The sequence below is a fragment of the Larus michahellis genome, chromosome 6 (genome assembly GCF_964199755.1).
Source record: "Larus michahellis chromosome 6, bLarMic1.1, whole genome shotgun sequence".
Lineage (NCBI taxonomy): Eukaryota > Metazoa > Chordata > Aves > Charadriiformes > Laridae > Larus > Larus michahellis.
In genome coordinates this window covers 8,399,937-8,426,510 of record NC_133901.1, presented here as the reverse complement: position 1 = coordinate 8,426,510, position 26,574 = coordinate 8,399,937, and the positions used below count along the sequence as shown (strand labels likewise).

Here is a 26,574-nt window from a genome sequence, read left to right as displayed (position 1 = left end):
CTCTGAAGGTCCCTTCCAACCCCTACTATTCTGTGATTCTGTGATTACTTAGCAACAACTAAAACAGTATGTGTTAACAACATTATTCTCATACTAAATCCCAAACACAGCAGCTAATAGGAAGAAAATTATCCCAACTGAAACCAGGACAACACCTCATCATTAGACATAGTGCTTAGAGATATGGCTTAGTGATGGTTTTTGTCAGAGTTAGGTTGATAGTTGGACTAGATGATCTGAAAGATCCCTTCCAACCTAGGCAATTCTACGATTATAGTTTTTAACAATAAAGAATGGAAATGTAAAAGCTTATCTACGGGTCATGCACGTACTTTTAGTAATTCTTATTTTTCTCTAAGCTGGCTGCCCACTGAGTGCAAAGGGAATAGTCCTGAATAAAGGACTTCCAGCCTCTGCAAGCGCCCAGCTCTGCCCCGCAGCATCCTCAGACAGGCTCAGCGCCGGCAGCGACCCCCGCAGCTGCAGCTCCGGGCCGGGCTCCCCCGCCCCCCTCCCGCAGTGCCGGGATTCCCGTCGGGGCGGCGGCCCCGCCGCTCTCGGGATGAGTGATGGCAGCCCCCCGGCCCGGCCAGCCTGCTAGAAAAGAAAGGAGAAGAGGGGGAACTCCCGCTCCCGCCGCCCCATAAAAGCCGGCGCCGTCCCTCCGTCCCCGGCACCTCTCCCTCGGCAGCGGGATGGAGCAGCGCGGCAGCAGCGCGGGCAGCGCGGGCAGCGCGGGCAGCGGCGGGCAGGCAGCGCCCCGCAGCGCCGCCGGACGGGTGTGCAGGCAGCGGTGCGGGCCCTGGGCGCTGCTGCCCAGGCTCTGCCTTGCGCTGGCCCTGCTGACACCCGTCCGGGCGCTGCCGCCGCCCCCCCGCCACCGCCTCGCCGAGGGGCTGAGCCGCTCCCGGGAGATGCTGGAGGCCGCCAAGGCCTCCCTCCACCGGCTGAAGGTCTGCCAGGGGCCCGGCGAGAAACGGGCCGGGGCGGGGAGTGGGTTGGTGAGGGGACAGGGGCAGGCGATGATGGGACGGTGATGGTACCCAGGAGGGCAGCGGTGGTACCCAGATGGGCGGTGATGGGTTGGTGAGGGTACCCGGGAGGGCGGTGATGGGGTGGTGAGGGTGCCCAGGAGGGTGGTGGTGGTACCCAGGCAGGAGGTGATGGGATGGTGAGGGTACCTACCCAGGCAGTGGCAGTGGTGGGACAGTGATGGTACCCAGGCAGGAGGTGATGGGTGGGTGAGGGTACCCAGGAGGGTGGTGATGGGTTGGTGAGGGTACCCAGGCAGACGATGATGGTATTCAGGCAGGAGGTGATGGGTTGGTGAGGGTCCCTACCCAGGACGGTGGTGATGGGTTGGTGAGGGTATCCAGGCAGGAGGTGATGGGTTGGTGACGGTACCTACCCAGGCAGTGACGGGGCAGTGATGGTACCCAGGCAGGAGGTGATGGTTTGGCGAGGGTACCCAACCAGGCAGTGATGGGGCAGTGACGGTATCCAGGAGGGCAGTGATGTGTTGCTGGAGGGTGGATGCTCTCTGTAGACTCTCTTTAGGACTCCATACCTGATCTTTGCTTGCGTGCCTCCCTTGACCAGCCCTTTAAGATGGGGATTTACTCAGGTGTCTTTTTCAACCCTTGTTCACTGACCCCCACAGAAACACCACAGCGTTAGTGGCGCTGGCAGCACAGCAACGGCCGATCGAGCACTCTCATTTTCGCTCTGAGGCGCCTGCAGAGCTGGCTCAGGAAATACCTGGTTCCGACACTGCTGTAGTGTTCGCTCGTTGTTGCTGGTGTCATTGGCTTGGTGCAGTAGCATCTTTCTGCACTAAAGCTCCCTGTCAGTAGTGCCAAGGGGATTTTTTTTTTTTTTTTTTTGCTAAAATTCCCTGCTATTGTTAATAAGCTTCACCTCAGAGAACCGCAAAATCCCCTACCACTAAATAGGTGCATTGCGCCTCGCTTGCAGCGGGTCAGTTAGCACTGTTAAATGTCTATGCGGATGGTATTCATTGTTTTTCACATTCTAAGAGATACTTTACATTTGAAACTATAGCAACATAAAGCTCTCAATAGATTTGGTGTCTGAGAAGATAATTTAAAGTAATGGAGGCAGTGCAACTCGCAACAACACATAAACCAAATCTGTGCAAAGCCTGAGCTTATTCCCATTAAACGCAACTGCCACATGCATTTCAGTCTCTGTTTTCTAGCTTTTGTACTGAACCGTAGTCCTCACACAGCCTCATTCCTAGGATTCAGCAAAGCACAGGCAGCTGTGACACATCACTTATAATTGTGTTTATTTACATACATATGCACAGTGCCATGAAGCTGTGTCAATGACCCTTTTTTACGCCCTTTTTAACACAGGAGCTCAACACCCTGGGATTTGAATGTATCCTTGAAGAGATTGATCTTGAAGATATCACGAAGAATCACATCAACACGATAAAAGCTTGTATATCTGAAGATACAGGGGTAAAAAAAAAAAACATATCCAGTTTCAGCATCATATTTTCGTGGAACATAGTAGACATACATAATTCACACTTCCACAAAATCACCATGTCTCGTTTCTTCTTTAACTTGCAGACTGGAAACTGTACAGCACTGGAAAGATCTACTTTTGATACGGTAAATTGCAGGTTTCCCCAAAGAACCCTTCCTTTTGCCTGTTGTGCGTTTAAAGCGTGTAACAACAGCTTCCTGCACTTCCTAATAATTCTGATGTTTGCAGAGTAAATGCCTGCAGGGCATCTACGAGGATCTGAACGCCTACAGGGCAGAGCTGAAGAACTTCAATGATCAAAAGGTGCTGGCAGCTATTGATGAAATGATGAAAGTAAGTATTCCGGTCTCCTTCCTTTCTACTATTCCTGTCTTAAACCAGAGTTTTTAATCCAGTTTCCTCCTTTCTGTAGTCAGTCGAACAGTGACCTTTCTTTAATCTGGTAATTTAAAAAATTACCTGTTAATGTTTTTCCTAGAAGGGACTTGATGCTCATGAATTGTGTCTCGCACTTCCTATTTTTGCCTTGCTGATATAATATGGTCAACGCATCAGGACTCGGATGTATGGCTCCTTAGCAGCAATCCTTCTTTCTCACTGCTCCGCTCCCGCAAGGAGATGGGGTACAGGATTGTCTGCCAGTTCCTCAGAGAACTCAAAAATAGAATAAAAGATAGAGTAAAAGGGACATAGCTCTATTTCTCTTCCAAATACAGAAATATAATACACCTGGTATACTGAATATGACATAGGGTGTACTGAACTTTGAGAAGTATTACTGGTGAGCAGAGGGAATAGATGCTAAAAGCTTGTTTGTTTGTTTAACAAAAGCTAACTAAAAAAAAAAAAAAGTTAATTGCCTTTGTATCGGCACAGCGTCTCACAATAGCTTGGAGATTCTGGCCATGGGCAGATGAGCTCAGCCTAAGGGGTCACTAGACAAAGCTGGCCGTAGGCTTATTATTAAAAAAGCATCTTTATTCTTAGTCAGAAAGAGCCTTTGTACGTGAATGGATGTTTTTAGCCCAAGGAAAGTACAGCTGGCTTACTACTAAATATTAATTATATAATTAAATATTTTAAACTTCTCATTTATGAGAATGCATTCTTCTTTCTAAGTCTTCTCATTTATCGCTCAGGGGTTGAAAAAGCTAAAGAGGTCTTTTTTTTTAGCCACTTTCTGGTGATCGTTTTGTAACGCCCTTACCTTTTCCCAGGCCCTGAAGACGGGCAGCGGGAGCGCACCGCAGCCCCCCGTGGGCGCGGGGCTGACCTCCTTCAAAGCGCGGATGAGGCTCTGCGGCATCCTTCACGCCTTCCGGATCCGTACGGTCACCATCAACAGGGTGATGAGCTACCTGACCTCTCCAGAGAGCTCACTGTGAGCTCCCAGCCCTCCGGCACTTTGGGTATAAATCTGACCTAAAGATGTTCTGAAGAAAAAAAAAAAAAAAATAGGGTCAACACCCTGCGAGGTGGTTTGGGATTTTTAAGGAATCTAGCATATGATATTTCACAAAGTTTGTTATACATCATGTTTTAGCAAGATGTTGTCAATGCCTTTTAAGCTATCATGTTAAAATTCTAGATTTCTAGAAAATAAGCTACATCGTAGTTCCAAAATGTTCTCGAACCACTGAACACTCAACCGTAATTTATCTTAACTTTTTTATTTATTCAGACGTAATTTTCAGAAATTGAAACATATTTGTAATAATCAACTTATTTATGATTATATTCCTTATTTATTCTATTTATTGCTTAATAAAATTAAAGTTTGCATGAAAATTTTTGTGGATTTTTTTTTCCCTTCCTTGAGATGTAACATGAATACTCTTAAAATACTTTGAACATTGCTGGCCTGTAAAGATCACAGTAACACTCAGCACTGGTTTCATATTTTAAAATCCTGTTTCCGTCGTCTTACTTACATCAGACGCGTTGCTTGTGGCTTTTCTCTCAGATTGAGCACTCGGAGCAACCCCCTCGGTTTCATCCTCGTTTACAGTGATTTTCCAGACGGTTACATAGTTTCCGGGGTGAAATCCTGGCCCCACTGAACTCAATGGCTAAATTGTTTGTTTCAGCGAGGCAAGGATTTATGCCGAGCTTTGGAGGCCGGGAGGGATGCCGGGTGCCGGCAGCGCATCAGCCTGCGCAGACGAAGGCGTCCATCCCCTCTTTGTCGGGTCTGCCCTCGCCCCAGCAATGGCTTTGGCCACATCCCATGCCGCCTCCACTGCCCCTCATCGCCAGCGCCTTGTTCTTCACCTCTCTCCCCTCGCTTGGTTCCTCCAAGCTCTGCCCTCTTTGGGGACCCCCGAGCATCCCCCTGTGATGCCGAGGGGCTGGTGGGACCCCCTGCTCTTCCAGATGCCGAGGGGATAGCTGCCATCCTCATCCTCTCCCCTCTTCCCAAGGCGTTGGTGTCACCTGCGCACCACACCAGCCCTTAACGTGTAACCTTATAAACATTATAATGTAATCTTATAAATATTATAATCTTTATAAACTCCCACCGCTTGAGCCCTGCTCCCACAGACCAAGGGCAACGGAGACCAAGTCGTAAGGTAAGAGCAACCTCACGCTTTGGTGCCGTGATGGAACCGTGATGGTTTAATTCCTTCTGTCTGCAAGAACTGGCCAAAGCCAAACTGAAAAGCACAGAAATACAACATACTTTTTTTTCTAACAAGGCTTCTTTATTTTGATTTAAAGAACCTGAAGGTTGAAGACCTTATCATCTCCATTGACCGTCTGCTATGTTATCCAATTACCCTCATTATTATAAATAAACATCCTATTTCTAGCTTAGATTTACTGAATTCTGCTTTTGACCAGAGGATTCTATTAGAACTTCCTTTTTTATCAGGTATTTTAACGGTTCCCTTGATGTCAATTTTCCCCCCACTTGTCCCGGAGAGGAGCCAGGGGCAGCTCTGCCTGGGGCTGGAGAGCCCCACACGAGCCTCCCTGCCTCCCACAGCAATTTTTTCCCCTAAAATCCCCTTCGGCAGCAGAGCCCACAGGGTCCTGAGCACCAACACAGCCCTTTTCATCTGCCACCGCCCGGGATCTACATAGCAGTGGGGCAGCAAAGATTGGAAAGACGGCCCACACCATACAGCAATCTTGCAACATTTCATCCAATAGCTAAAATAAAATTTCTTTAAAAATCCAAAATCATACGTAAATAGTGTAAATGTTTCCGGTTTAATCCTTATTTTTTAAAAGTATGCTTTTTCTTTCATAAACATATGCAGAGGAAGATGATCAAAAGAACCCCGTGTCTTTAAAAACAAGACAATCTCCCATATCAGGTCACCGCTCTCTTCCGCAAATAACATTATTTCCAAATCTTTTCCAATTCTGTCGTATGTCGTACGCACACTGCCGAGAGAATAACAGCCTTCGCAGAGATTTTGGCTTCTCCCATTTTTGTTTAAGCACCTAATTCTATTCAAGTTAAAATTAATCAAGTAAAAAAAAAAAAAAAATTATAAAAAGTTTATAATACAAAAAAAATTATACAACGTAAAAAATTATCTCATAAAAATTGACAGACTATACAGAAAAGAGTGAAGAAGAAATTCCCAGGGAAAATTCAAAGCTGCCTGGAGTTAATAGTGGTGTGCCCGTGAAACCAGCCTTCGGGTTTTTAGAAGACAGAACCACAGCTTAACAAGGACTGAATGTACACAAGTATATACAGTAATTATGTATATATACAGTGATTACGCAAAGGAAATTATCTGCAAGTTTAGGATTATTCTTCCCTGATCTTGGGCATCTGTGAGAAATACAATGGACCTCATGATTTTGGCAGTTCAATTTTTTTTTTTTGTTTAAGGGGATGAAAGTTCCTGCATAACTTTTCTCCCTGTCTTTCCCTGATGTCAATAAAAACGTTTCCAGACAACAATCATATACCTGAATAAGGTAAACTGTTTTTTTCCAGTGTTCATGTCTTTTAGGACTGGCTCAGATGGGACAAAGCTGGGTGGCAGTGTTGGGTTTCCCCCCGCCGCGATGCTGGGATCCACCGCGTGAGGAATTGCTCCCGAAAGCCCGACGTGTGCTTATAGCTGTGCCAAATTTCGTTATTCACATTTCTTGCGAAGATCCTGCCTACGCAGCCCACTGAGTGGTGATGCCCTGCATCTTCCTTCCCCAACCTCAGCGGGATCCCAGGGAAGCAGCCGGAGAAGCTTCGCTCCCACCGCACTCCTAGCTCCGGCTTCACCCGCTCAGCATCCCTCCGAGAAACCTGAGGAAAGGAACACGCACAAACACGCCGAGGTTATCTGACCTCTACAAGTTACTGCAATATTCGAGTTGAATAATAAACGTATTAAAACCCCGTGAGACAGCAGGAGGCTGTGGCGCAGACGGGTTTGTGAGGGAGCACGAACAGGCAGGTTGCTTTTAGGGAGAATTAGGAAAGAACAAAGTTTTGCCTGTTCCAGAAAAAAAAAAAAAAATATATATATATATATATATATATACATACATTTAGTTTTTGAGAAAGGCTCCCCTCGGCTGGCTGAGTTCTCAGCCCACTGAACAACTGTGGTTTGCACAAGGTGAACCAAACATAAAGAGACCCCCAGAAATCGGTGGGAGCACCCGTGGGCAGTAAGGACATACAGACACACGGGGGTCTGCAGGACCGACCCACTAAGTTCATCCGCCGGGGAAGGTGTTAATTAACTGTTCCTAAAATACATAAGAATAAAGACCCCAACATCTCTTCTTTGGACTCCTTGAGGAAAATCAAGAATTGGTTTAGGTATGTAACGCCGACCGGTTTGGCCGCGACAGCCAGGTCACGCACCCAGCACTCACAACACAGCCAAAAAATTGTTCATTTTATATCAGTTTCTGAAGGGAAGTATAAAAATGACACAAGTCAGTCAGTCATTATTAATACGAGAAGGGAGACAACTTTGACCTACACAGTAAAACACGTACTAGGTATTCGGTAAACTCTCCGATGCAAGTTCTTAAAATACATCTGAAACACAGTGATGTAATTAAATAAATAAAATGGGGAGGCGATACCTTGCAGGGCTTGCAGTATCTCATAGGGTGCTTTTTCATGGAGACTTCTGTACAAAGCTTCTGCAGTTCCGTTGCTTTTTTCTCTGTCTCTCCACTTGCTTAACAGCAGAAACTTTTGCATGTTAACTTCTTCCTCCGTTGCCTGAATCTGCTCAATGTCTTTCATTTCCATCTGAAGACACTCAATGGCGATTTCTCTCCACTGCCGACCAAACAACTTTGCGATCACCATCAGCTGCCGATCAGTTAAGGTTTTTGGTTCGATTCCATCTGAAAAGACATGGAACAAAAATCAGATTTAACATTGCTCTTGTCGTTAAACTGACACTTATTAGCTTTGTGCGTGGCCAGGGACATACGAGGAAGGTGATCTTATTATCCAGATTATCCATCAAGGTCAGAGCCAAGCGCTGGAGAAGAGCTCCTGAAGGACTAAGAAGCCTGGCTCATGAAGATGGCAACATCTGATTGCACGATTCCTGCTGTAAAGGGTTTTTTCCCCATTTATAAGCAGCTATTCATCCAGCAGAAGAACGTCCCTTGGTACGTTAGGTTACCAAGCACCCAGAGATTTTGAGATATATAACATTAAGGCCCCACTAAGCACTCCTTACCTCCCAGCAAGTTCAGATGCCTGTTGTTCCTGAAACCTACAGCTGCTCCAGAGAGGTGACGTTTGTTTTTCCTTTTAATTACAACGGCTCAGAAGCCTCAGCCCGTGCTGTTACACGGCGCAAGCCGCTTTCCTTCTCCGCGTCACCAATTTCACATACAACTGAAGTTTTGAGAGATGGAAGCTCTCCCTCTGGTGGCTACATGGCTACTTTTGCTGATTTTTTTTTTTTCCCATTATTTATTGAACTAACATTATTTCTTCTGCATTTTTTTCCAAGGAACGAGTAGTAAATGAGGAGTTTCTGGGTGGCAGCTCCCAGACACCAAGCATTCCTGACCATCCGGACATCACGCGTCAACAATAAACGCGAGATCATTTTTTTTTTTTTTTTTTTTCAGAAAAACTCAGCTGCTTATAGCTCAGGAGACATCCCAAATGCAAAATAAATCTGAGACAGGTAGCAGAAGCTCCTTCCAAAAACATAACTGTTGCCCAGTCTTAGAAGACAATACCATTTTAGTTGACCCCTTTAAATCAAATTTCCTAGCTGCTTCTCCCCGTTTATTTACCAACGGAATGAAAGTGTACCAAAACACACAAATGTAGATACAAATCCCGTATCTACAAAAGCAGCGCTTTCCCCTCCTATATCGCCTCCCACGCTCTTAAAAAGAAGTGAGCTCAGGTTCAATTCCTGGGATATAAAAAAACAGAACAAAAAGACAATCCAAACCTGTTATTTAAAATGACACAGAAATGCTCTACCTTCAGTGTTGCCGGTTTTCTGCTTTTTGCTACAGAGCTCCTCTTCTTCTGAAACGCTGAGGGCTGTTTTCCGTTTTTTGACACCTAAAAAGCAAGCAGGAGCTGATGTTACTTCTTGCACGTCGCTCGAGCTGCAACGGCAAGCGAGGTGCACAGAAAATAGGCAACGCCGACTTCGCCTCAAATCAACTTACCCGCTGCGCTTCTTTTCTGCTCGTTTTTGTTCTGATCGTAATGGATCCAGTCACCTGGGAAACAGTTTTCGGAGGAAACAAAAGGTGAGGCAGGAACTCCCATTGCTGTGCCCTACATCCAGCAACTCCCTGGCACAAACCCAAGCTGCTGGGTGGATTCCGGCTGCTGAGCTAAGATTTTCTATTAATGAGATGACTTTTCCCCTTTTATCCAACGTGCTGCAGCACGCCACCTATAATACGCAGTAAGGATTGAGTATTATTCCCAGTAAGTAAAACTAAAGCGGAGCGTCTTCCCGCACGGCCCGCATCCCCGAGGCCTTCGCCTGTTTGCTGAGGAGGGATGCTGCAGGTTACTGCAACATCCCCTGCGTGACCCCCCAGAGCTCTTCCCTTCGTGTTTTATCACTTCCAGCTCCAAACCTCACCACTTTAACAGCAGGGATTTCAGTGTATCCATGGGCTGAATTATACCCCAACTCCTGCATCTTTCCAGCGGGAAGAAACCCGTGGTGGAAGCCCAAAGACTCACTCTCTCGTAGCTTTGCCTTCCATACGGTCGCATCAGACTCCAGCTCAACCAAAGACAAGGTGAAGTCGTCGGGTTTCTCCAAATAGACTTCAATGTAACTTTTTAGTTTCAAGAGAGATCCGTCAACAAATTCAATTTCCTATGCAATGTAAATATGTTAAAAATAAATATTTACCCAAAACATAAACTAAAGAGGAGGTATTTGGCTGTTGGCACAAATCTGAGCCCAACTCCAACCCTCACAGAGTTTTGCTGTTGACTTTAGCATCAAGATTTCATCCCAATATTTTAGAGCTCCAGGAGGCAAATGCTTTCTGCAGCAGTGGAAAAAGAACGTGAAAAATGCCCTTAAGGCTAGTGCAGGAAAAGTCACGTCGTACCACATTTCTAATGAAGCCGCAATGCATGAAATGAGGGTGGTGTAAGGGACTTACTTACCTCTGGAGTTATTTCAGCTTCTGGCTCACAAACTAATCTATACCTCTTTCCGTTCTGTAGTAATTTTTGGCATACAGGGGGCTTGTCAATTTTAATGAATTTCTTATTTGAATGTTTTACAGCTCTTGCGATATCCTAAAATTTAAAAATACGATTTAAAGGTTACTCACTTCGGTAAAGGAATTAACATTTAAAACCTGTGCTAATGCGGCTCCTTGGGCTTTTCTCTGTCCCCAGCTCTATGAAGTGTCCATGATGTGTTCCACAGGGCAAAATTTACGGAAAGCTGTGCGCTAAACACCATCCTCAATAAACATCAAATAAACTTCTTCAGTTGTTCTGCTACGTGGGTGAAATTAGATAGAAGAGGTCTGCAACCCCAGTAAAAGGAAGGTTATTCGTTGCTGTCCTTTCTTGGTGTTTGCCTACATATTGTAGCGGGGAACGGGTGAGAAGACAAGCCCTTTTAGGTATAAATCCTGAGCTCCGTGGCTTTTGGTGGTAAACAGGTGTCTGATGTATTTCCTTTCTCTAGCAGCTTGGGAGTGAGCACGTGGGCTGGTACAACTGCTTAAGTATCATGTCCTAAGTTGGCAGACCTTTTTGGTACGGAAGTCTTGTTATGCATATATAAAAATATATATATTTCTCTCTCCAGAGCTTTGCATGCAAACACTGGGGCGAGAGAAGAGCATCTCTTCACTGTACCCCATCCTGAACACAACATCCCCATAACCAGCCCTACCAGTGTTTCTACGTCACATCACCCTGCAGCCCTGACACGAGCCACACCTTTATAAAGGAGTCGTTGTTTGTAGCCACGTAGACCCGAAAGGATAAGGAGGGATGCTGGTCGACGACTTTGTAGAGGATGACGGCGCCATGGTACTGCACGGGCTCCTGGCTCTGGATGAGCGGTCCCACTGGCGAGAGCGAGCTCACCAGCCACTTCACGTGCGAGGCCGAGTAGTCGGCGGAGGGCTCGATGGCTGCGCCCTCGCCTTTGATGTGCAAAACCTTGAAGGCCATGCCAGCGCCATGATCTGCGGGGACACGGGGATGTCTCAGCGCCTCCTGCGCCGGGGAGCCGGCAGCCTCCCGCGCCCGCCAGGCCGGTGGCCGGCACTCACCGCCGAGGCAGAGGGAGTGGGGAAACTGGATGGAGGTAAGAGCGCGGGACGAGTCGCAGCGCACGTCGAAGAGAGGGCCGCCCACGATCCACGGCTTTTCCACGAGGTTGGCGTATTTGCTCCAGGATAAGAGGGAATATGTGATTTTAACGGCCTCTGTGACCTCAAAAATCAAGCCCGTGAGGCTGCACTGGTAAGTCCCCTCTGCGTCCAGCTGCACCCTGCCGTGGGCAAGAGTGACCTGGTTAGTTTAGTTTCTGCCACCTAGTAAATACCATGAAAATGTGGTTTGCAAGGGATAACAGAGAAGCTCCCTTCCCAACAAGCACAGAGCACTTTATCTGGATAGCACAGATGCCACAACAATTTTTTTTCTCCAGTTCTATGTTTAAACCGTCACTGAAGTGTTAAAAACTGTCCGGGAGGACCCAGCCAGTGCCTGCAAAATAACTGTAATGAACGTTTTGCATAACATTTCCTGCAAGCAAAGCAGCTGCTTTTACACGAAGGACTCAGCCCAGCTCCCATCAATGTCGGAGCCAACATCGTACACTGACAACACCCACACCACGCACAGACGCCACCGACATCACACACAAACGCCACCGACATCACACAGCCACGACAACTTCCAAGCCAGAGAGAGGGAGCACAAGGCCGGCGTCCAGCAAAAAATGCAAGGTCAGTGCAAATGGGGAGGACGAGTATTCCTGCAAAGCAGGGCAAGACCCCTCATGTGTGTCCAGAATGAAAAAGCACATAAAAATGTGCCTGATGTTAATTACTGCAGCAAGATGAGGCAGGCAGGAAGCCGTCCTAAGAGCTTTCTTGGACCAAGATCTGGAGGCAGCAAGGGAAGCTGCTCTAAATTGTTTATTTTTAAGGATTTGGGGGCATCCGTTATAACTCCAAATGTATTTGTGCACCAAATTAGTCTTTTTCCCACTTAAATTGGAGAGAGAAGTAACTTGATGAGAACAATATAAATGTATACCCATCATATTAAAATAAAACATACACATGCTGTCCTCCAGCAAGTCTCCTGGGGGTCACTTGCTCCTTCTGGTCCTACATAGATAAAAGAAAAATACATATTTAAAAATGTGACGGGAGCGCAGAATTACAATTTGCAGATTATCTCCTGCAAAATATGCGGGGTTTGGGGTGTTTTTGGTTTTTTTTTTTTTATAAACATACGTTTACATTTCTGCAGTGCTCGCAGGGTGGCAGACAGTTCACTCCTAGTGAGAAAACAGGAAGATCAGCTCATTAAAAGCAAAGTAATTCAACGCTCAGAAAAATAAAACCCAGCCCTCAAGAGATCTGCTACTACCTGATTCATTGCAGCGCGGTAGCGGTTCCTTCTCCTCCTGTTCCTCATCTACAAAAAAGAAGTTTGCAGCAAATACCTCAGCCTCCAGCCAGTTTCTGCTCCCATTTTCAGCCAGGACAACCCACTAGTTTAATTTGCTTAGATCAAAAAAATACCCCAGGAGAATACTCCTAAGGCGAAGTTCTTGCACGCACACTTGCACGCCTGCGGGTGCAGGATGCAACATTTGCCAGATCGCATAACTTGCCCAAACTACTGGAAATTTTTGACAGGGGTTAAAAAATTATTAATCCCCACGATGAATTTTATCATGCCAAGTACAAAGTTCAATCACCAGCACGCAAGCTGGCAAAGGTGCTTCCCAGTGGGCAGGAAAGCATGCGAGAGCGACGTATTTGTCCCCAAAATGATTGAAAAGTGCCTGAATCCTCCTTACGAAACCCAACACCGCCGACAGCCAACAGAGCTGACGCATCGGGCAAAAGCTTTTAGCCCGAAGGGTGGATTTTGCAGAAGCCGCGTGGCAGAGCGGTCGTGAGGAGGTGTTGTGACGGGGTGCCTGCCGGCGTGCGGGGACGCGGGCGCCTTGCTGCTCGCTCCTGCTCCCCGTCCCACCAACGCCCCTCCCGGCCAGCAGGGACTCCAGCCCTGGGACAACACCACCCTCCTGGGCCAGCAGGCAGATGCGGGAGAAGGCAGAAAATGTATCGCTGCAGCAAACAGCCTGGAAAACATCAGGCAAACACCCGCCAACGCCTTGGCTCCCTGCCCGCAGCGATGCTATTTCTGTCCCCGAGCTGCAGCGGGGCTGCAGTGACCCGGGGCCACCCTCGGCTCCCACCGGCAGCTCCCTGCGCCCACAGCCCTGCGCCGGGGCTCTGTTTGCGTATCGAGGGACGGCACATGCCACCCCCCTTTCCTCGGGTGTGCTCTCTAGCAAGGGGTTGTACCGAAAGACATGGAGGTGACGGCTGGGCCAGCACTAAATCAGCCTCTTGCCATCGCATCTCACTCCCTTTGCGCATCACTCAGCGGGGTTGGCTCCCCCGCGCCTTGCAAGGCGGATACAAGGAACAAAATAAAAGCACACTCACCCGACCTTCCTCCATCCGACTCCTCCGCATCTGATGAGAAAAGGGTTTGTGATTACTAAAGACTATCAACCTCGCGTGAAACCAGAATTAACTGCTGGTGGTGTAACCCATGTAAGCGCAAACCCGTAGGCTTTTCATCAACAGCAAACGCTTCCTTTAATTCTTTTCCTGTCCATCCTGTTTTGCCACTTTTGCTGCCAACTTTTAAGCAGATTTATAGCCTCTTGGTGTTTGGACAACTACTGTGGTGTAAAAACATCTGCCTGTATTGTGTCTATGAGGCTAAAGCAACATTAGCCGCTGCTCCTCTATTATTGCTCTGCTCAAAACGGAGCGGCTAGGAAATCATTTGCTCACAATAATATCATTCTGCTTTTCAGCATGCAATCACTGAATTAACAGTCTTATACAATAAGCCTAAGACCGTTCCCATGAAAAGAAGCTGGTTGAAACTGAACATACATTTCAAAACGGAGAAAATACCGCGAAGCGATGCTCACCTGACTCCTCTTCCGAGCTACTGCTGGAGCTGTTTTCGGAACCATCCTCTCCTTAACAAAACAACACCCCGTTAATCACAGGCAGAATGAAATAAAGCAATGCCACAAGTAAGTAAAAGGGTACAATAAGAAGTTTAAATACATCAGGTTGGTCAGCAAGTTAGATAGCGTAACAGAGTAGAAAAAACACTGAGGCAGAGAGGAACATCAGAGCATCAAATCCTAGCATCAGAGAAGACTTAGGGGTCACCCAGGCCCTTCTAAAGGGTATGTGTGATGTTCAAGATGCCTAATTTTAATATTTCATACAAACTGGGACTATTTAGGAGCTTCACCCATGGCACATCCCAGTTCACCCTGTTAAATTATGGTTTTCACATGAGATGGGAGAAGCATCAGTGGGAGCCGGTGTGTTCCACCAGTGACATGACTCATGGGGATGCGCCACATGCACAAGTTGAAGAGAAACCAGCATTGCAAAGCAAGTGACTTGAGGAGTTGCAGCAGTGTCTACACTGCCGTTTTATCACAGGGGCAATGGGGGGTGCGAGGCTGTCCCCGCCACCCCACGTGCGGGGAAAGCCACCAGCCACGGGTGTGCTCACCCACTGGGTGCTCCTCGGCTGAGCCCTCTCCCTCCGCACCGCCGGCCGCCACCTCTGCAAGAGAAAAGCAGGCAGAGCACATAAGCTTGAAAGAAATTTTAACTCTTCTCTTGGCGTTTTTGTACTATGCAGGTCAGAGGAAGGGAATAAATAGCAAAGGAATGAGAATTTTAAAAATCAGTATAAAAAATCAAAACTCTTATTCATCAGCATAGAGCATTACACTGTGTTTTTTAAAGCCAGCAGTTATAAAATCGTCGTTCCTGTTCCAAAGGATGGGCATTTTTCATAACAAACCCATTTGACGTGCTGTATTTCACAAAATTACTGTACCTTTTTCATCTGACGAGAGGGACTCAGCTCCGCTGGAAGATAAAACGGGCAATACGTGAGCAGATCGGTCAGACCTTTGCCACACCTTCACACGAGCTGGCATTTACCCACCTCCCTGCCCGCTGGCATCGCTCCCTGGCTTAGCCAGGGAATCAGAGGTAACCTAAGGTTACTTAGGATGGGAGGTTGGTGATTAAAAATTAATTTTCTCTATCATCACTCATGGCCCCGGCTCTCGCCCTTGCCGTGCCAGGGACACCTGGCTCTGCTGCGCATGTTTCCCTCTGGCACAAACCCTCGGCCCCAGCCCCTTTTGCAAAGCGCCCGGTGTTTGTGTGCCAGGCGCCCATTGGTTTTGGTGGGAATCCAACCAATCTTCTTCGGTGAGGTGTGAAGCTCAGATAAATGCGGTGGCTCAGACATGGCAGATGACTCCAACAGACCCCATTGCCCATCTGTGGCAAAGCCAGACCAACCTTCAGTCCCCGTTTGCTCTCAGAAAGGGGAAATGTGCTGCTTTTATCATTTATGTGTAAAGATCAGGTCTGAAAATGTTTCCGTGAAGCTCCACAAAGCTCCACAATGTCCTCCCTGCAGCCCCACTGAATAATCACCATAAAAGCTGCTGCTGAGGAAGGGAACTGCCCTGGGCGCAGTTACCGTAAACCAGCAGGTGACATCCAGCTCTCCTTCGCTTCGGTGGCACAAACAACTATGCCAGCCCCTCCGCCCTGCCAGCGGCCAGCTGGAACAGCAGCCATATGCCATGCGGGCAGGCAAAGATCAAATATTCCCTCACTCTTTGGAGGCAGGTGGGGGATTTCAGTGATGCCTCGGTGATGCTGAGGGATGCTGGTGATGCCGAAGCCAAGCAGCAGGAGTTGCTCTTCAGCAGCTTAGCTCAGGAGGCTGATTTTGACCTTCCCGGGCTGCCACCGTGCATCCAGAGCCCGTCCGCTCCGGTCCCCACCTCCCCAAGGCAGAACCAACAGCAGAGGGGTGCCACCCGAGTGGCTGGACATCAGCACGGGGGTCAGAGCCTCAGCTGCTGCCATGGTGGGCTGGCTCAAACACAAAATTCAAATACGAAAAATAAATAGGTGGTAAAGACAGCCATACATTAGGTAATCCCCTAATGTATGGCTGAGGCACTAGGTGAAGCGATGCAAGCAAGGGGGCGTCCTGGGTGAAGCATGGCGGGGCGGGCAGCAGCGCAGGGATGCTCCCACGCAGCCTGGAGCTGGAAGAGTTTATCTGCCAAGGGCAGGGAAAACGCTGCTGCGGCCAGTTAAGACACACAGGAGAAACTGGGCAAAGGTTTCACCGCGGGCACGAATGGGAAATTACACAACAGGGTTTGTGCTTCCAAACTGTATCTTAAAAATAAGTAAATAATGACATAGCATCTGCAAGACTTGGACAAAGCCTGGATATACCCCAGAGACGGGGCCCGAGCCAAGTGCTGTTTGTGCAACCCATCCACCAAGTGCTGACTTGCTAAATAAGGTTGGCCTGCAGCAGCCTTATACCCCTCACAGCTGCATTTCCCTCCTCCTGGGCTAAAAAAACACGCTCCGGAGGAGAGAAGCAGGGAGAGAAGAAAAAAACAAAAACGACCCAGCCCTATTCAGTGTAAGAAATTATTGCCCACAATTAATTACAATAGGAAAGAGAGGCATTGCCAGCTTCACCCCCTGCCCTGCACGGTTGTGATGGTGTTTCCCAGCCCCCGCTGAAGCAAAACCAAAGCGGGGCGACTCCGGCTTTAGAGGGGAGAGATAAACAGGCTCCATTCTCCACCGCCCCAGCTGCCGCCAGTTAGGGCAATCCCCGGGCTGTAGCCGGGGCAGCGGGGCCGCCGGGGCGGGGCGGGGGGGCCGGGGCGGAGCGGAGCCGGTGGAGCGGGAACGGCGCTGGCTCGCCCAGCGCTTTTGTTCGCCGGAGGAGAGGATGCCGAGCGGGGCCGCGGGAGGCTGCGCCGACACGGCGGCGGGGGAAGGGGGGGAGCGGGGGGGCAGGGCTTGGGGAACCCCCGCTGCAGGTGCAAGGCTGGGCCCTGCGCCCCAAAACCGCTGCGGCTTGCGGAGAGAGTTGGGGGGAGGACCCTCTGGGCGCTGCACCTTCGCTGGGGTTCGGCAAGGTGGGGGAGGTGGGGGAGATGGGGGGGACGGGAAGCGATGGGGAGGGCGGTGATGCTGGGGGCGGGGGCTACGGAAGGGGAGATGGAGGAGATAGGAGGATGCTGGGGGATGCAGATGATGGGGGGGGGAGGGGATGGGGCTGGAAGGATGCTGGGGGGCTGGGGAGGATGCTGGAGGGGGATCGGGAGGGACTGGGAGGGCAGGGGGACGTCGGGAGGGGCTGGGGGAGCAGGGAAACATCGGGAGAGACTGGGGGAGGAGGGGGGCCACGGGGAGGGGCTGGGGGTGCAGGGGGAAGGGTTGGGGGTGCAGGGGGGCATCGGGAGGATGCGGGGAGGGGGAAGGTAAGTTGCTGGGGGTATAGGGGCGGGAGGATGCCGGCCAGGCCCGGGGGCTCCCGGGGATGCTGGGGAGAGCGCTGGGGCCGGGGTGGGGCGGCGCACGGCGAGGGGCAGCCGGGCCCCCTTGGTCCCCCCCGTCCCCGCTCACCTGTCGGGCTCCTGCCCGCGGCGGGACATCGCGGAGGAGGCGGGAGCGGGAGGCGGGAGCGGCGCGGCGGGGCCCGGCGGGCAAGCACCGCCTCCCCAGGCGGGAGGGGCGGGCGGTCCCCATAGCGGCCGCGCCCCTCGGCCACGCCCCGGCCACGCCCCGGCCACGCCCCTGCCGCCTGTGCACCGCCCGGAAGCCGGGCGTACGGTGCTGGGTCCGGGTGCTGCGTCCGTGTCTATGTACATCTGCTGTACACACACACACGCACCAGGTGCTACGTACACACACGGCATACACTGGTATATTAGGTATCTACTGTATAGATATGTATGTATGTATATACACACTACATATGTGTACTAGCTACACCAGTATACACATGCACTAGATATATGCTCTGTAGATCCATACTTATATATACACATATGTATGTATATCGCACTTATACACACATGCTCTCTCAGCATAGGTACAGATATATATGGTATGCCTTCATAAATGTGTATATACTATTCATATACTGGACATATTAGGTATTACATATTAGAATAGAATAGAATCATGGAGTAGTTTGGGTTGGAAGGAACCTTAAAGACCATCCAGTTCCACCCCGTTGCCCTGGGCAGGGACACCTCCCACCAGCCCAGGTTGCTCCAAGCCCCATCCAGCCTGGCCTTGAACCCCTCCAGGGATGGGGCAGCCACAGCTTCTCTGGGCAACCTGGGACAGGGGCTCACCACCCTCACAGTCAAGAATTTCTTCCCAATATCTAATCTAAATCTCCTCTGCAGTTTAAAACTGTTAACCCTCATCCTATGGCTCCACTCCCTGATCCACAGTCCCTCCCCAGCTTTCCTGTAGCCCCTTTAGGGACTGGAAGGGGCTCTAAGGTCTCCCCGGAGCCTTCTCTTCTCCAGGCTGAACACCCCCAGCGCTCTCAGCCTGTCCTCACACCAGAGGGGCTCCAGCCTCTGATCATCTTTGTGGCCTCCTCTGGACTCACTCCAACAGGTCCATGTCCTTATGTTGTGGGCCCCAGAGCTGGACATGGAATGGAATGGAATGGAATGGAAGGGAATAGAGGTATTGTATATACATACTAGATACATAGTGTCTATAGATATATGTCAATATATACAGTAAAATGTCTCACCTCTGCACACACACAGTATCTGGACACACCAAGCTGCCGGACAGGGCATGAGGGCTGCCAGCTCACACACCAGAGGTGGCAGGGATGGGGTCCACACTGCTGGGGGACAGCAGGCTGTGGTCCGACCTGGACACACCAGCACATAGGCTGGCACCACCACCCATTTCCCGGCTGGTGCCACATGGGAACCCAGGCACCAAACACAGGGCAGGAAAGCACTGCCTGTGCCGCCGCTGCCGCTCCCATTTCCCCTTTGCTAACCCTGTGGGCAGGCAGGGTGCCGGGACAGCCAGCGCCCAGGGCCACTCTGGCATCACCTACCATCCTCTGCCAGCGGGAAACTCCATGGTCAGCTCTGCACGCTGCCAGGGAGTTCAGGAAGGAAAAATGCCAGATGCTGCCCTCGCCATTAGCACGTCAGTATCTGCCTCGGAGATGGTGGCAGAGCCACCTGTTAAAAAAAAAAATAAATAAATACAAGAAAGAACAAAACTAGCCCAAACCTGCAGTAGCACATAATTATTTTATTATTTTTTTTTAAAAAAAAAGAGAATATAAGCTTCTCCACCAGAAGCATTTTGGTAATAAAGTGCTCCTGGAGATTCTAAGGTGCCCCTAGCAATGCAGCCAACAGCCCCTCTGCCCTGGGATTGCCAGCAGACAGCACTCGCCTCTGCAGGGCAGGAAAACGATCCCGTGAGAGCCTGCCGAACCCAGGCGAGGGCTGCGTGGGGATTTCCAGGCCTCCAGGCAGGCTCTGGACAACAAAACCCTTGCACACCCTCGCTCCTCACCCCTGTGCCGCTGCCTGCCAGCCGAGCGCACCAGGTGGGAAACATCCAAAGTCATCTCGGTTTGCGCCCAGACAAGCTAAGCCATTTGGGAAGAGGGTGTTTCTGACGTGTTCATTATAAAGTTATTTCTCTTATGCCAAAAGCTCATCCAGCCTTGGCCTGGACCTCAGCATCGCCCTCCTCCCCTTGTGCCAACCCCAAACCTCCAGGGCACAGGCTGGGTACGGGGTCACCCTTCGTGTGTCCGCCCTGGGCACACAGCAGTAAAAAAAGATAAGCTCTATAAACAAGCATAAGTATATAAGTAAACACAGTCTGAAAATGCCGTTCCAGGTGCCTTTGAAGTGCTTGGCTCCCACATCCTCCCGCGCTGGGTATGAACACGCTGGATGTGGCATCGGGAGCCTCCCGGCGCTGCCCCTCTCCCCCGTGCATCCAGCCCCTCTGCATCCTGCCAGCCCCATCCTGCCAAATAGTGCTGGAAAATCTGTATCCCCGGGAAAATACACGTGCAGAGCTCAGGGGAACAAGCTATAAGAGGCAGAGATGAAGAAGCCAAAGTTGCCGAAGGAAATCCCCTTGCAAGCAACATCCTGCCGCCAGGCCAGGCACTGGCGAGTCCAGCCTGGAACAAACTAAAGGAAAAAGTTCATGGAACAAAGGACAAGAATTTGAAAGTGAAAATAAGTGCCCACAATAGGACACAATGGAGAGTAAATAAGAAAAAAAAAATAATAGCAAGGCAGAAGAGAAATGAGAAACGGAAGATGGCTCTGTGCTGCAGAGGGCTTGGGCTGGTGGGTTTTGTCTTTCCTGGCCCCATCCCCTGGCTGCCACTCAGAGCTTGCTAAGGGGGGCTCTCCCAAACCATTATTTTCCTGACTTTTTCCAGACATTCTCACACTGAGGTGAAGAAATGCATTCGTGCAATAAAAGTCCCGATAGCTATGCCAACACAAAGTATTCATAAATTATCCCAGGGCAGGCTCAACCCGGCGCACATTGTTTGTAGATTCGCACAGCAGTTGTATCACTTGGTCCAAAATACTCAAATTAAGTCTTTTCCTTCGAGGGCCTGATTCAGCACCAGCACACACTGGTCCAGTTTTGCATCAGCAACCCTTTACCGGTTTAAACTGGAGCCATGCAGGGGTGAAGCAAGGCTCGAATTCAGTTTCCTGAAGCAGAAATCGTCTTTCTTTCAAGGACAGGGACAGAACTGATAGCGATTTACCAGTAGCTTTAATGGCACTTGATAAGCTAGTCCTTCCTGCAGAAAGAGAAAGTTGAACTGTTAATGGCACCTCGGGGCAAGCTCTCACAGGCAGCACCACGGGGTTTTCCTGCCTCTTGTCTCCGAGAGGAGACACGTGAGTTCCCCATCGCTGAGGTCTGCTGGGCGAAACCACCCCGAGAGCGGCCATCCGAGCCTCTGCAGAGGTTCAGGATGTGGAGTCTGAGACGCCTTCAGATTTTCCCGAGGGTGCTAAGCACTTGTCACCTAAAAATCAAGCTCCACTTGAGCGATTCAGGTGGGGCACCGCAAACGCAGCCACCCAAAGCCACCCAGAGCATTTTCACCCTCCTACATTTCCCCCCTGGTTGCACAAACATCCCCCAGTTCCCCGGTCTGTCCCAGCTATCAGGCTGGAAACGAGCAACACCACTTCCACCAGAGACTGCTCAATTTTACAAATGGGGACAAATCATATAAACACAGCGCCTGTGACAATAGATGCAGGATGGCACTTTGTCTAAGGAGCGAGATGAGACAAAGAGCCATCTCTTCTTTCTCCCTCAACGGAGTTGACCAAAGTATTCAGAAGCAGGGTTTTCAGCACAGAAATTGATAATGACCCTTTACTATTACTGTTACTACTACTACTACCACTACTACCACTATTATTACTATTATTACTTAGAACAGTCTTCACATTTGCTTTTTGAGTAGTATTTGAGCAACTAATGTATTTGCCAGAAAACTTAGAGAAACCAGGAAAGAGACATAAACTGATGTAAATGCTCCCAAATCATCCACTTTGTGGTCCCCGATATCTTTCTGCCCAAGCCAGCCACGAAAACACTAAGTCACAAGGCTGCAGGATTTTCAGTGCTCCGTGGACTCGTATATTTTAATAAAAGCTCGATCAGTGACCAGTTGTACTTGCTGGTTTCAGCTGGCCCTGCACCATCCCAGTACAACAGTGCATGTGTTCCAGCCATGTATGGGATCATTAAAATGAATGCAAAGCGAGAGAATTTATTTGAATGTAGTCAAAGAATAGCTATTCACATATTCATGCAGGAATTTGTGAGAGTACCCTGTGCCAAACTTGAATGTGGGCTGTAATTGTTAGCTTAGGACAGTAGGTTATACTGTACAGCTAAATCCCCTTTGTCAGAAAATTGACGTCCTTTCATTCAAATGACACACGAGTCACATACTTTGTATGTGATCCCTTTGCAATTAGCTTAAGGGTGGAATTAGCTGTGTTCAAATTGCAGGGGCAGCATCTGGTGAGTCTTCCAAAGCCTGGCAATTTTCCTTGTTCATACCTGCTCGCCTTGGAACCCCATCGCCAGCTTCTCCTGAGCACGGGCCAGGTCATCATTCATTATTATGCAACTAGATTTTTCCTCTCCAGCTCTTGCTCCATCCTGGAGTTAAACACGCTCTTCCTGCAGCTGCAGGACCATTACTTATTGATAGCGGCAGCATTAAGTCCTCCCCCCTGAAAGGAAGGGATCAATTTTAACACCGTAAGTTTCCAATTGCTACGGCTTCCTCTTCAGTACCTTCATGTATCGCAGCAACACATCTTGATTCAAAGTAAGACCATCCCCTAAATATTTTCCTATAGCTTGCTGCTATTACATTCACTTACCTGACGCCTACCGTCACCTTTCCATAGGTGACAGGGTCACGGGTTATTGTTTGGCTCCAGGAGTGAGCAGCTGGTAGGGGGTGAGGAAGGGAATGGAGCCCACCAGAGCCAGGATCAGACACACTGGTCCCAGGTGATGACCAGGACCTGCCTTTGAAGAGATGGTGGGTGTTGCCTTTCCCTGTGGCAGCTCTGCCAGCCCAGTGGCCCGTTCCTCAAATAATAGGGTGCTGCGCCCGCACCCCCTGTCCCAGGCCTGTGATAGAGAGTAAATAATACTAATTGTGCTGGCAGGATCCCCAGAATGTCCCACCCCAGACTCTCCCACCAACTTCCTCCCATCTCAGAAGCAGCTGGCCAGCCCCCAGCATCCGCTGCAGAGGGACAGAGATGGAGAAGCAGCACCAGCAATGGAGGAGCTGACGAAGGGGAGGAGTGGCTGGAGAGCTGCCTGGCAGAAATGGACTTAAGGGTGTTGGTTGACTAAATATGAGCCAGCAGTGTGCCCAGGTGGCCAAGGCGGCCAACAGCATCCTGGCCTGTATCAGGAACAGTGTGGTCAGCAGGACTAGGGCAGTGGTCGTCCCCCTGTACTCAGCACCGGTGAGGCCCCACCTCGAGTGCTGTGTCCAGTTTTGGGTCTCTCACCACAGAACAGACATTGAGGCGCTGGAGCGTGTCCAGAGAAGGGCAACGAAGCTGGTGAGGGGTCTGGAGCACAAGTCCTGTGAGGAGCAGCTGAGGGAGCTGGGGGTGTTCAGCCTGGAGAAAAGGAGGCTGAGGAGAGACCTTCTTGCTCTCTACAATTCCCTGAAAGGAGGGGGTAGTGAGGTGGGGGTCGGTCTCTTCTCCCAACTAACAAGCGATAAGACAAAAGGAAACAGCCTCAAGTTGCGCCAGGGAAGGTTTAGAATGGATATTAGGAAAAATTTCTTCACTGAAAGGGTTGTCAAACATCGGAACAGGCTGCCCAGGGAAGCGGTGGAATCACCGTCGCTGGAGGTGTTTAAAAGATGGGTAGACGTGATATCGAGGAACATGATGCTGAGGGACGTGGTGCCTGGGGACGTGGTTTCGTGGTGGTTTTGTCAGTGTTAGGTTGATGGTTGGACTTGATGGTCTTAAAGGTCCCTTCCAAGCTAGACAATTCTATGATTCTAAGAGGAGGGGGCTCCCACCTCGCCTGGTCATTAGGGTAAGAGGATTAATTAGCGGAGGTGCTTTGGGCTGGCGGGCAGCTGGTTTGAGGTGGGTGCTCCCGGGGCTGGGTGCCCCTGTCCCCCACACCCCTTTCCCGGGGACTTTCCCCCCACACACACCTCCCCAGCCCCAAAAGCCACACCAGCATCTCTCTGGCTGCCGTTCAGCCCAGCTGTGGTCGCACCACCGCGGAGCCGCCTGCAGATGGCAACAGCTCCTCGGCCCCGCCGCCCGCGGGGCTTCCGCGCCCGCGCAGCTCCGCGCCGCCGCGCCCGCCTCCACCGCGCCGCGGGCCGGGCCAGCATGAATAACAGCTCGTCGGGGGCGGGGAAAGGGCTCACTTCCCCAAAAAATAAAATTAAATGGATGTTTCCCTGGGAGGGCGATAGGGTTAGGGAGAAGTCGGTCCCCGGCTGCCTTTAAATTGGGGTGGGCGCTGATTACCTCCTTGGAAAGCCCTCGGAACTCCTGCTGCACCCCTCAGGTGGTTCCCAACATATTGTATTGTAAAGTAGAAAAGTGCAGATAGAGGTTTTTTTTTTCAATTTCCAGCACTTCCCTTTTCTGTTACAGGAGATTCTCTGGCCCGATCTTACACAGCGTGCATAAAACATACAGACACAGCCCCACATACGTCCTAGCATTTGATAAATCAGTCTCACACTTTTTTGACAGCTAATCCTTTGGGAAGTTTTTTTTAAAAAACAAAAAAGAAAAAAAAATTAAGTTATAAAGCACAATTCCTGGTGAGCTGGCTCCGAAAGCGCCGCAGCACTGCGTCACTCCAGCGCTGCCCATGGGGGCTCAGGTCTCCACGCCATCTCCCCGTGAAGCGGACACTAACTGGTACTTCCCACTTGGAAATAAACCCAATGAATTAAGAGGCTTTTTTGCCACTTTTGGTGTAGGTTGGGGTTCTTTTTCTTAAACAAAAGGCAGGGACTGGCTGCTCCTTGCAGTAAGAGAGCAAGTAAGGAGAGAGGAGGACTCTGAGCCGGGAGGAAGGAAACCAGAGGGAATTGCTGGATTGTTGCAGAAAAGACAGACAAAATCTCTGGCTGCGGGCGGTAGCAGACAGGAAGCGTGGCAGAAAGGCAGGTCAGCTGAGCACACGCGGGAAGCGAAAATTAAAAGAGGAAAAACAGAGTTTTAGCCTCAGACATGCGTTAGCCTGTTCAGTAAAATATATATAAAGGGGCACCACGCAGTTTGAGGAGGCGGTTGTCAGAAAATCAGTGTTTCCCCTCAAAATGACATCCAGGGACCCCCGGGAGAGGTGACACATCATGGCCACGACAAATATTCCTGGATTTTAGCTCAAAAAGTACAACCATAATCACCGAGGGATGGATCCCAACGCCTCCATCTGCATCCTGCTTTATTTATTTCTGATTTCATAATTGCGTACAGGCCTTGGTATAATATACAGGCATTAGCTGGTTTTAATTTCCACTAACTTCTCTGCAGACAGGCTTTTGTCTGGAAGCTGTAAATGAAAGCATCACACATATATCACCACTTGTGATGTTGCGTCGTCACTTAGAGAAGTAATTATAAACAGCCATCTTCTTCTTCGAGGTGAAAGGGCCAGAAATACGTCGCTAGAGTTCCTGCTACGCAGAAATCAGTGACCACCTGTGTCTCGTAATTATGCCACCTGTATTTGCTGGATAGTCACTGTATTTACTCCATGCTGCTCCACATCACGACCTCATCCTGGATCCCCAAGAGATGACAGAAATTGCAGGAGGCATCATAACATCTGCGCTGAAGCACTTGCTGAGACACAGTGCATGGCACAGGGAGAGAGGAGGATGCTCTGGGATGAGTCTCACATTTTGAATCTCTCTTTTTTATCGTATTAACTTGCAAAAAGTCCGCAGTGACAGATGCATGCTGCACATGAACTGTGCGCTTTGAGCTTTCCATCTGCTTAGAAAAAAATATTTGGGGATGGCGCGTGATAACCTCCATATCCCAAATGATACCCCAGTGCTCCTGAGTACTCTTTTCTCCTCTGCATCAAAGCACCCTGCGGCTTATTTTTGTTAAAATAAAATCAATGCCATTCAATTGTCAAAAAAGCTTTAAACCACTGGTATTTCAGAAAGCCACCCGGTGTGGTCAGAATTAAGAGCTTTCCATGGTCCGTCACCTGAGCAGATGACAATCCAGGTTTCAATGCTGCAAAGCTGTTGGGGCAGGAGGAATCCAAACTGAGCGGCTTTGCCAAGCGAGGACCAAACCTACACAGCAGGGCCAGAAAACCCCTTCCTCCCCACCAAAATAATCAGAGCAATTCCAACCTGCGTTGAGACTATCTAACACATTTTAGGCTAAACTCTATTACTCACTGAAAATCTTGTTCCTTACACCAATTTGTGTCCATGTATGAAAAAATAAATCTGCCGTGCCGTTTTGGGTTTGAGGTGACGTGGGGGCACGCTCTCTGCCTTCTCTCCTGGGCCAGTTTTGCACCCAAAACCTGCATGGAAGCCTGGGATACAAAGGCTTTACCTGCCTGTATTTTCTTAAACCACAACCCCAACCAGAAACAGCCCAGGAAGCCCTTGGAGATGCTCCAAGGAGGTTCTACACCAACAGGGCTTCAGCTTGCCGTCTGCTGGGCACACCAATGGTTTGAGCTGCCTTGGAAATGTTTGCGCAGGTGGGAGCCGGGGTCACCAGTGCCATTCAGCATGTCCAAACTGGTGAGGCACCCGTTAGCACCACCAGGCAAGACGGCGCTAAAAGGGATTAGGAATTCAGCAGTGTTACCAGTTAGATAGCAAAT

At 49.6% G+C, this 26,574-nt stretch overlaps 2 protein-coding genes across 3 annotated transcripts; one reads left to right on the top strand and one right to left on the bottom strand.

The window, feature by feature from the left end:
* The first annotated feature begins 695 nt into the window (after window positions 1-695).
* Window positions 696-3,902, top strand: IL12A (interleukin 12A). Its single transcript, XM_074591654.1, has 5 exons — window positions 696-953; window positions 2,379-2,486; window positions 2,601-2,642; window positions 2,746-2,850; window positions 3,735-3,902. Exons 1-5 carry the CDS (start codon window positions 696-698, stop codon window positions 3,900-3,902), a joined length of 681 nt encoding a protein of 226 aa, XP_074447755.1.
* A 2,462-nt stretch (window positions 3,903-6,364) lies between these two features.
* LOC141745244 (uncharacterized) lies at window positions 6,365-17,843 on the bottom strand. 2 transcript variants are annotated; one of them, XM_074592624.1, is made up of 16 exons: window positions 17,749-17,843; window positions 15,119-15,150; window positions 14,786-14,839; window positions 14,181-14,231; window positions 13,681-13,710; window positions 12,587-12,634; window positions 12,451-12,494; window positions 12,272-12,321; window positions 11,254-11,474; window positions 10,916-11,166; window positions 10,124-10,258; window positions 9,686-9,824; window positions 9,154-9,207; window positions 8,960-9,043; window positions 7,579-7,848; window positions 6,365-6,784 (listed from the first exon to the last, which is right to left on the bottom strand). In XM_074592624.1, the coding sequence occupies exons 1-16, from the start codon at window positions 17,775-17,777 to the stop codon at window positions 6,765-6,767; spliced, it is 1,512 nt and encodes a 503-aa protein (XP_074448725.1). In that variant the 5' UTR covers window positions 17,778-17,843; the 3' UTR covers window positions 6,365-6,764. The 2 variants fall into 2 exon arrangements, with proteins under 2 accessions (XP_074448725.1, XP_074448724.1); XM_074592623.1 differs by having other exon boundaries at window positions 10,916-11,474; window positions 17,749-17,839.
* Between the last annotated feature and the right edge of the window lie 8,731 nt (window positions 17,844-26,574).

What these genes read in the sequence shown, in the direction of transcription:
- IL12A (XM_074591654.1), top strand. Translation starts at nt 696, where the DNA reads ATGGAGCAGCGCGGCAGCAGCGCGGGCAGCGCGGGCAGCGCGGGCAGC. An exon ending in GTATATCTGAAGATACAGGG is followed by an intron (nt 2,487 to 2,600) that starts GTAAAAAAAAAA and finishes TTTAACTTGCAG; the next exon opens with ACTGGAAACTGTACAGCACT. An exon ending in CTATTGATGAAATGATGAAA is followed by an intron (nt 2,851 to 3,734) that starts GTAAGTATTCCG and finishes ACCTTTTCCCAG; the next exon opens with GCCCTGAAGACGGGCAGCGG.
- LOC141745244 (XM_074592623.1), bottom strand. Translation starts at nt 17,777, where the DNA reads ATGTCCCGCCGCGGGCAGGAGCCCGACAG. An exon ending in CCTCTCGTCAGATGAAAAAG is followed by an intron (nt 14,840 to 15,118) that starts GTACAGTAATTT and finishes TTTCTCTTGCAG; the next exon opens with AGGTGGCGGCCGGCGGTGCG. An exon ending in GTCGGATGGAGGAAGGTCGG is followed by an intron (nt 12,635 to 13,680) that starts GTGAGTGTGCTT and finishes TCTTTTTTGTAG; the next exon opens with ATGAGGAACAGGAGGAGAAG.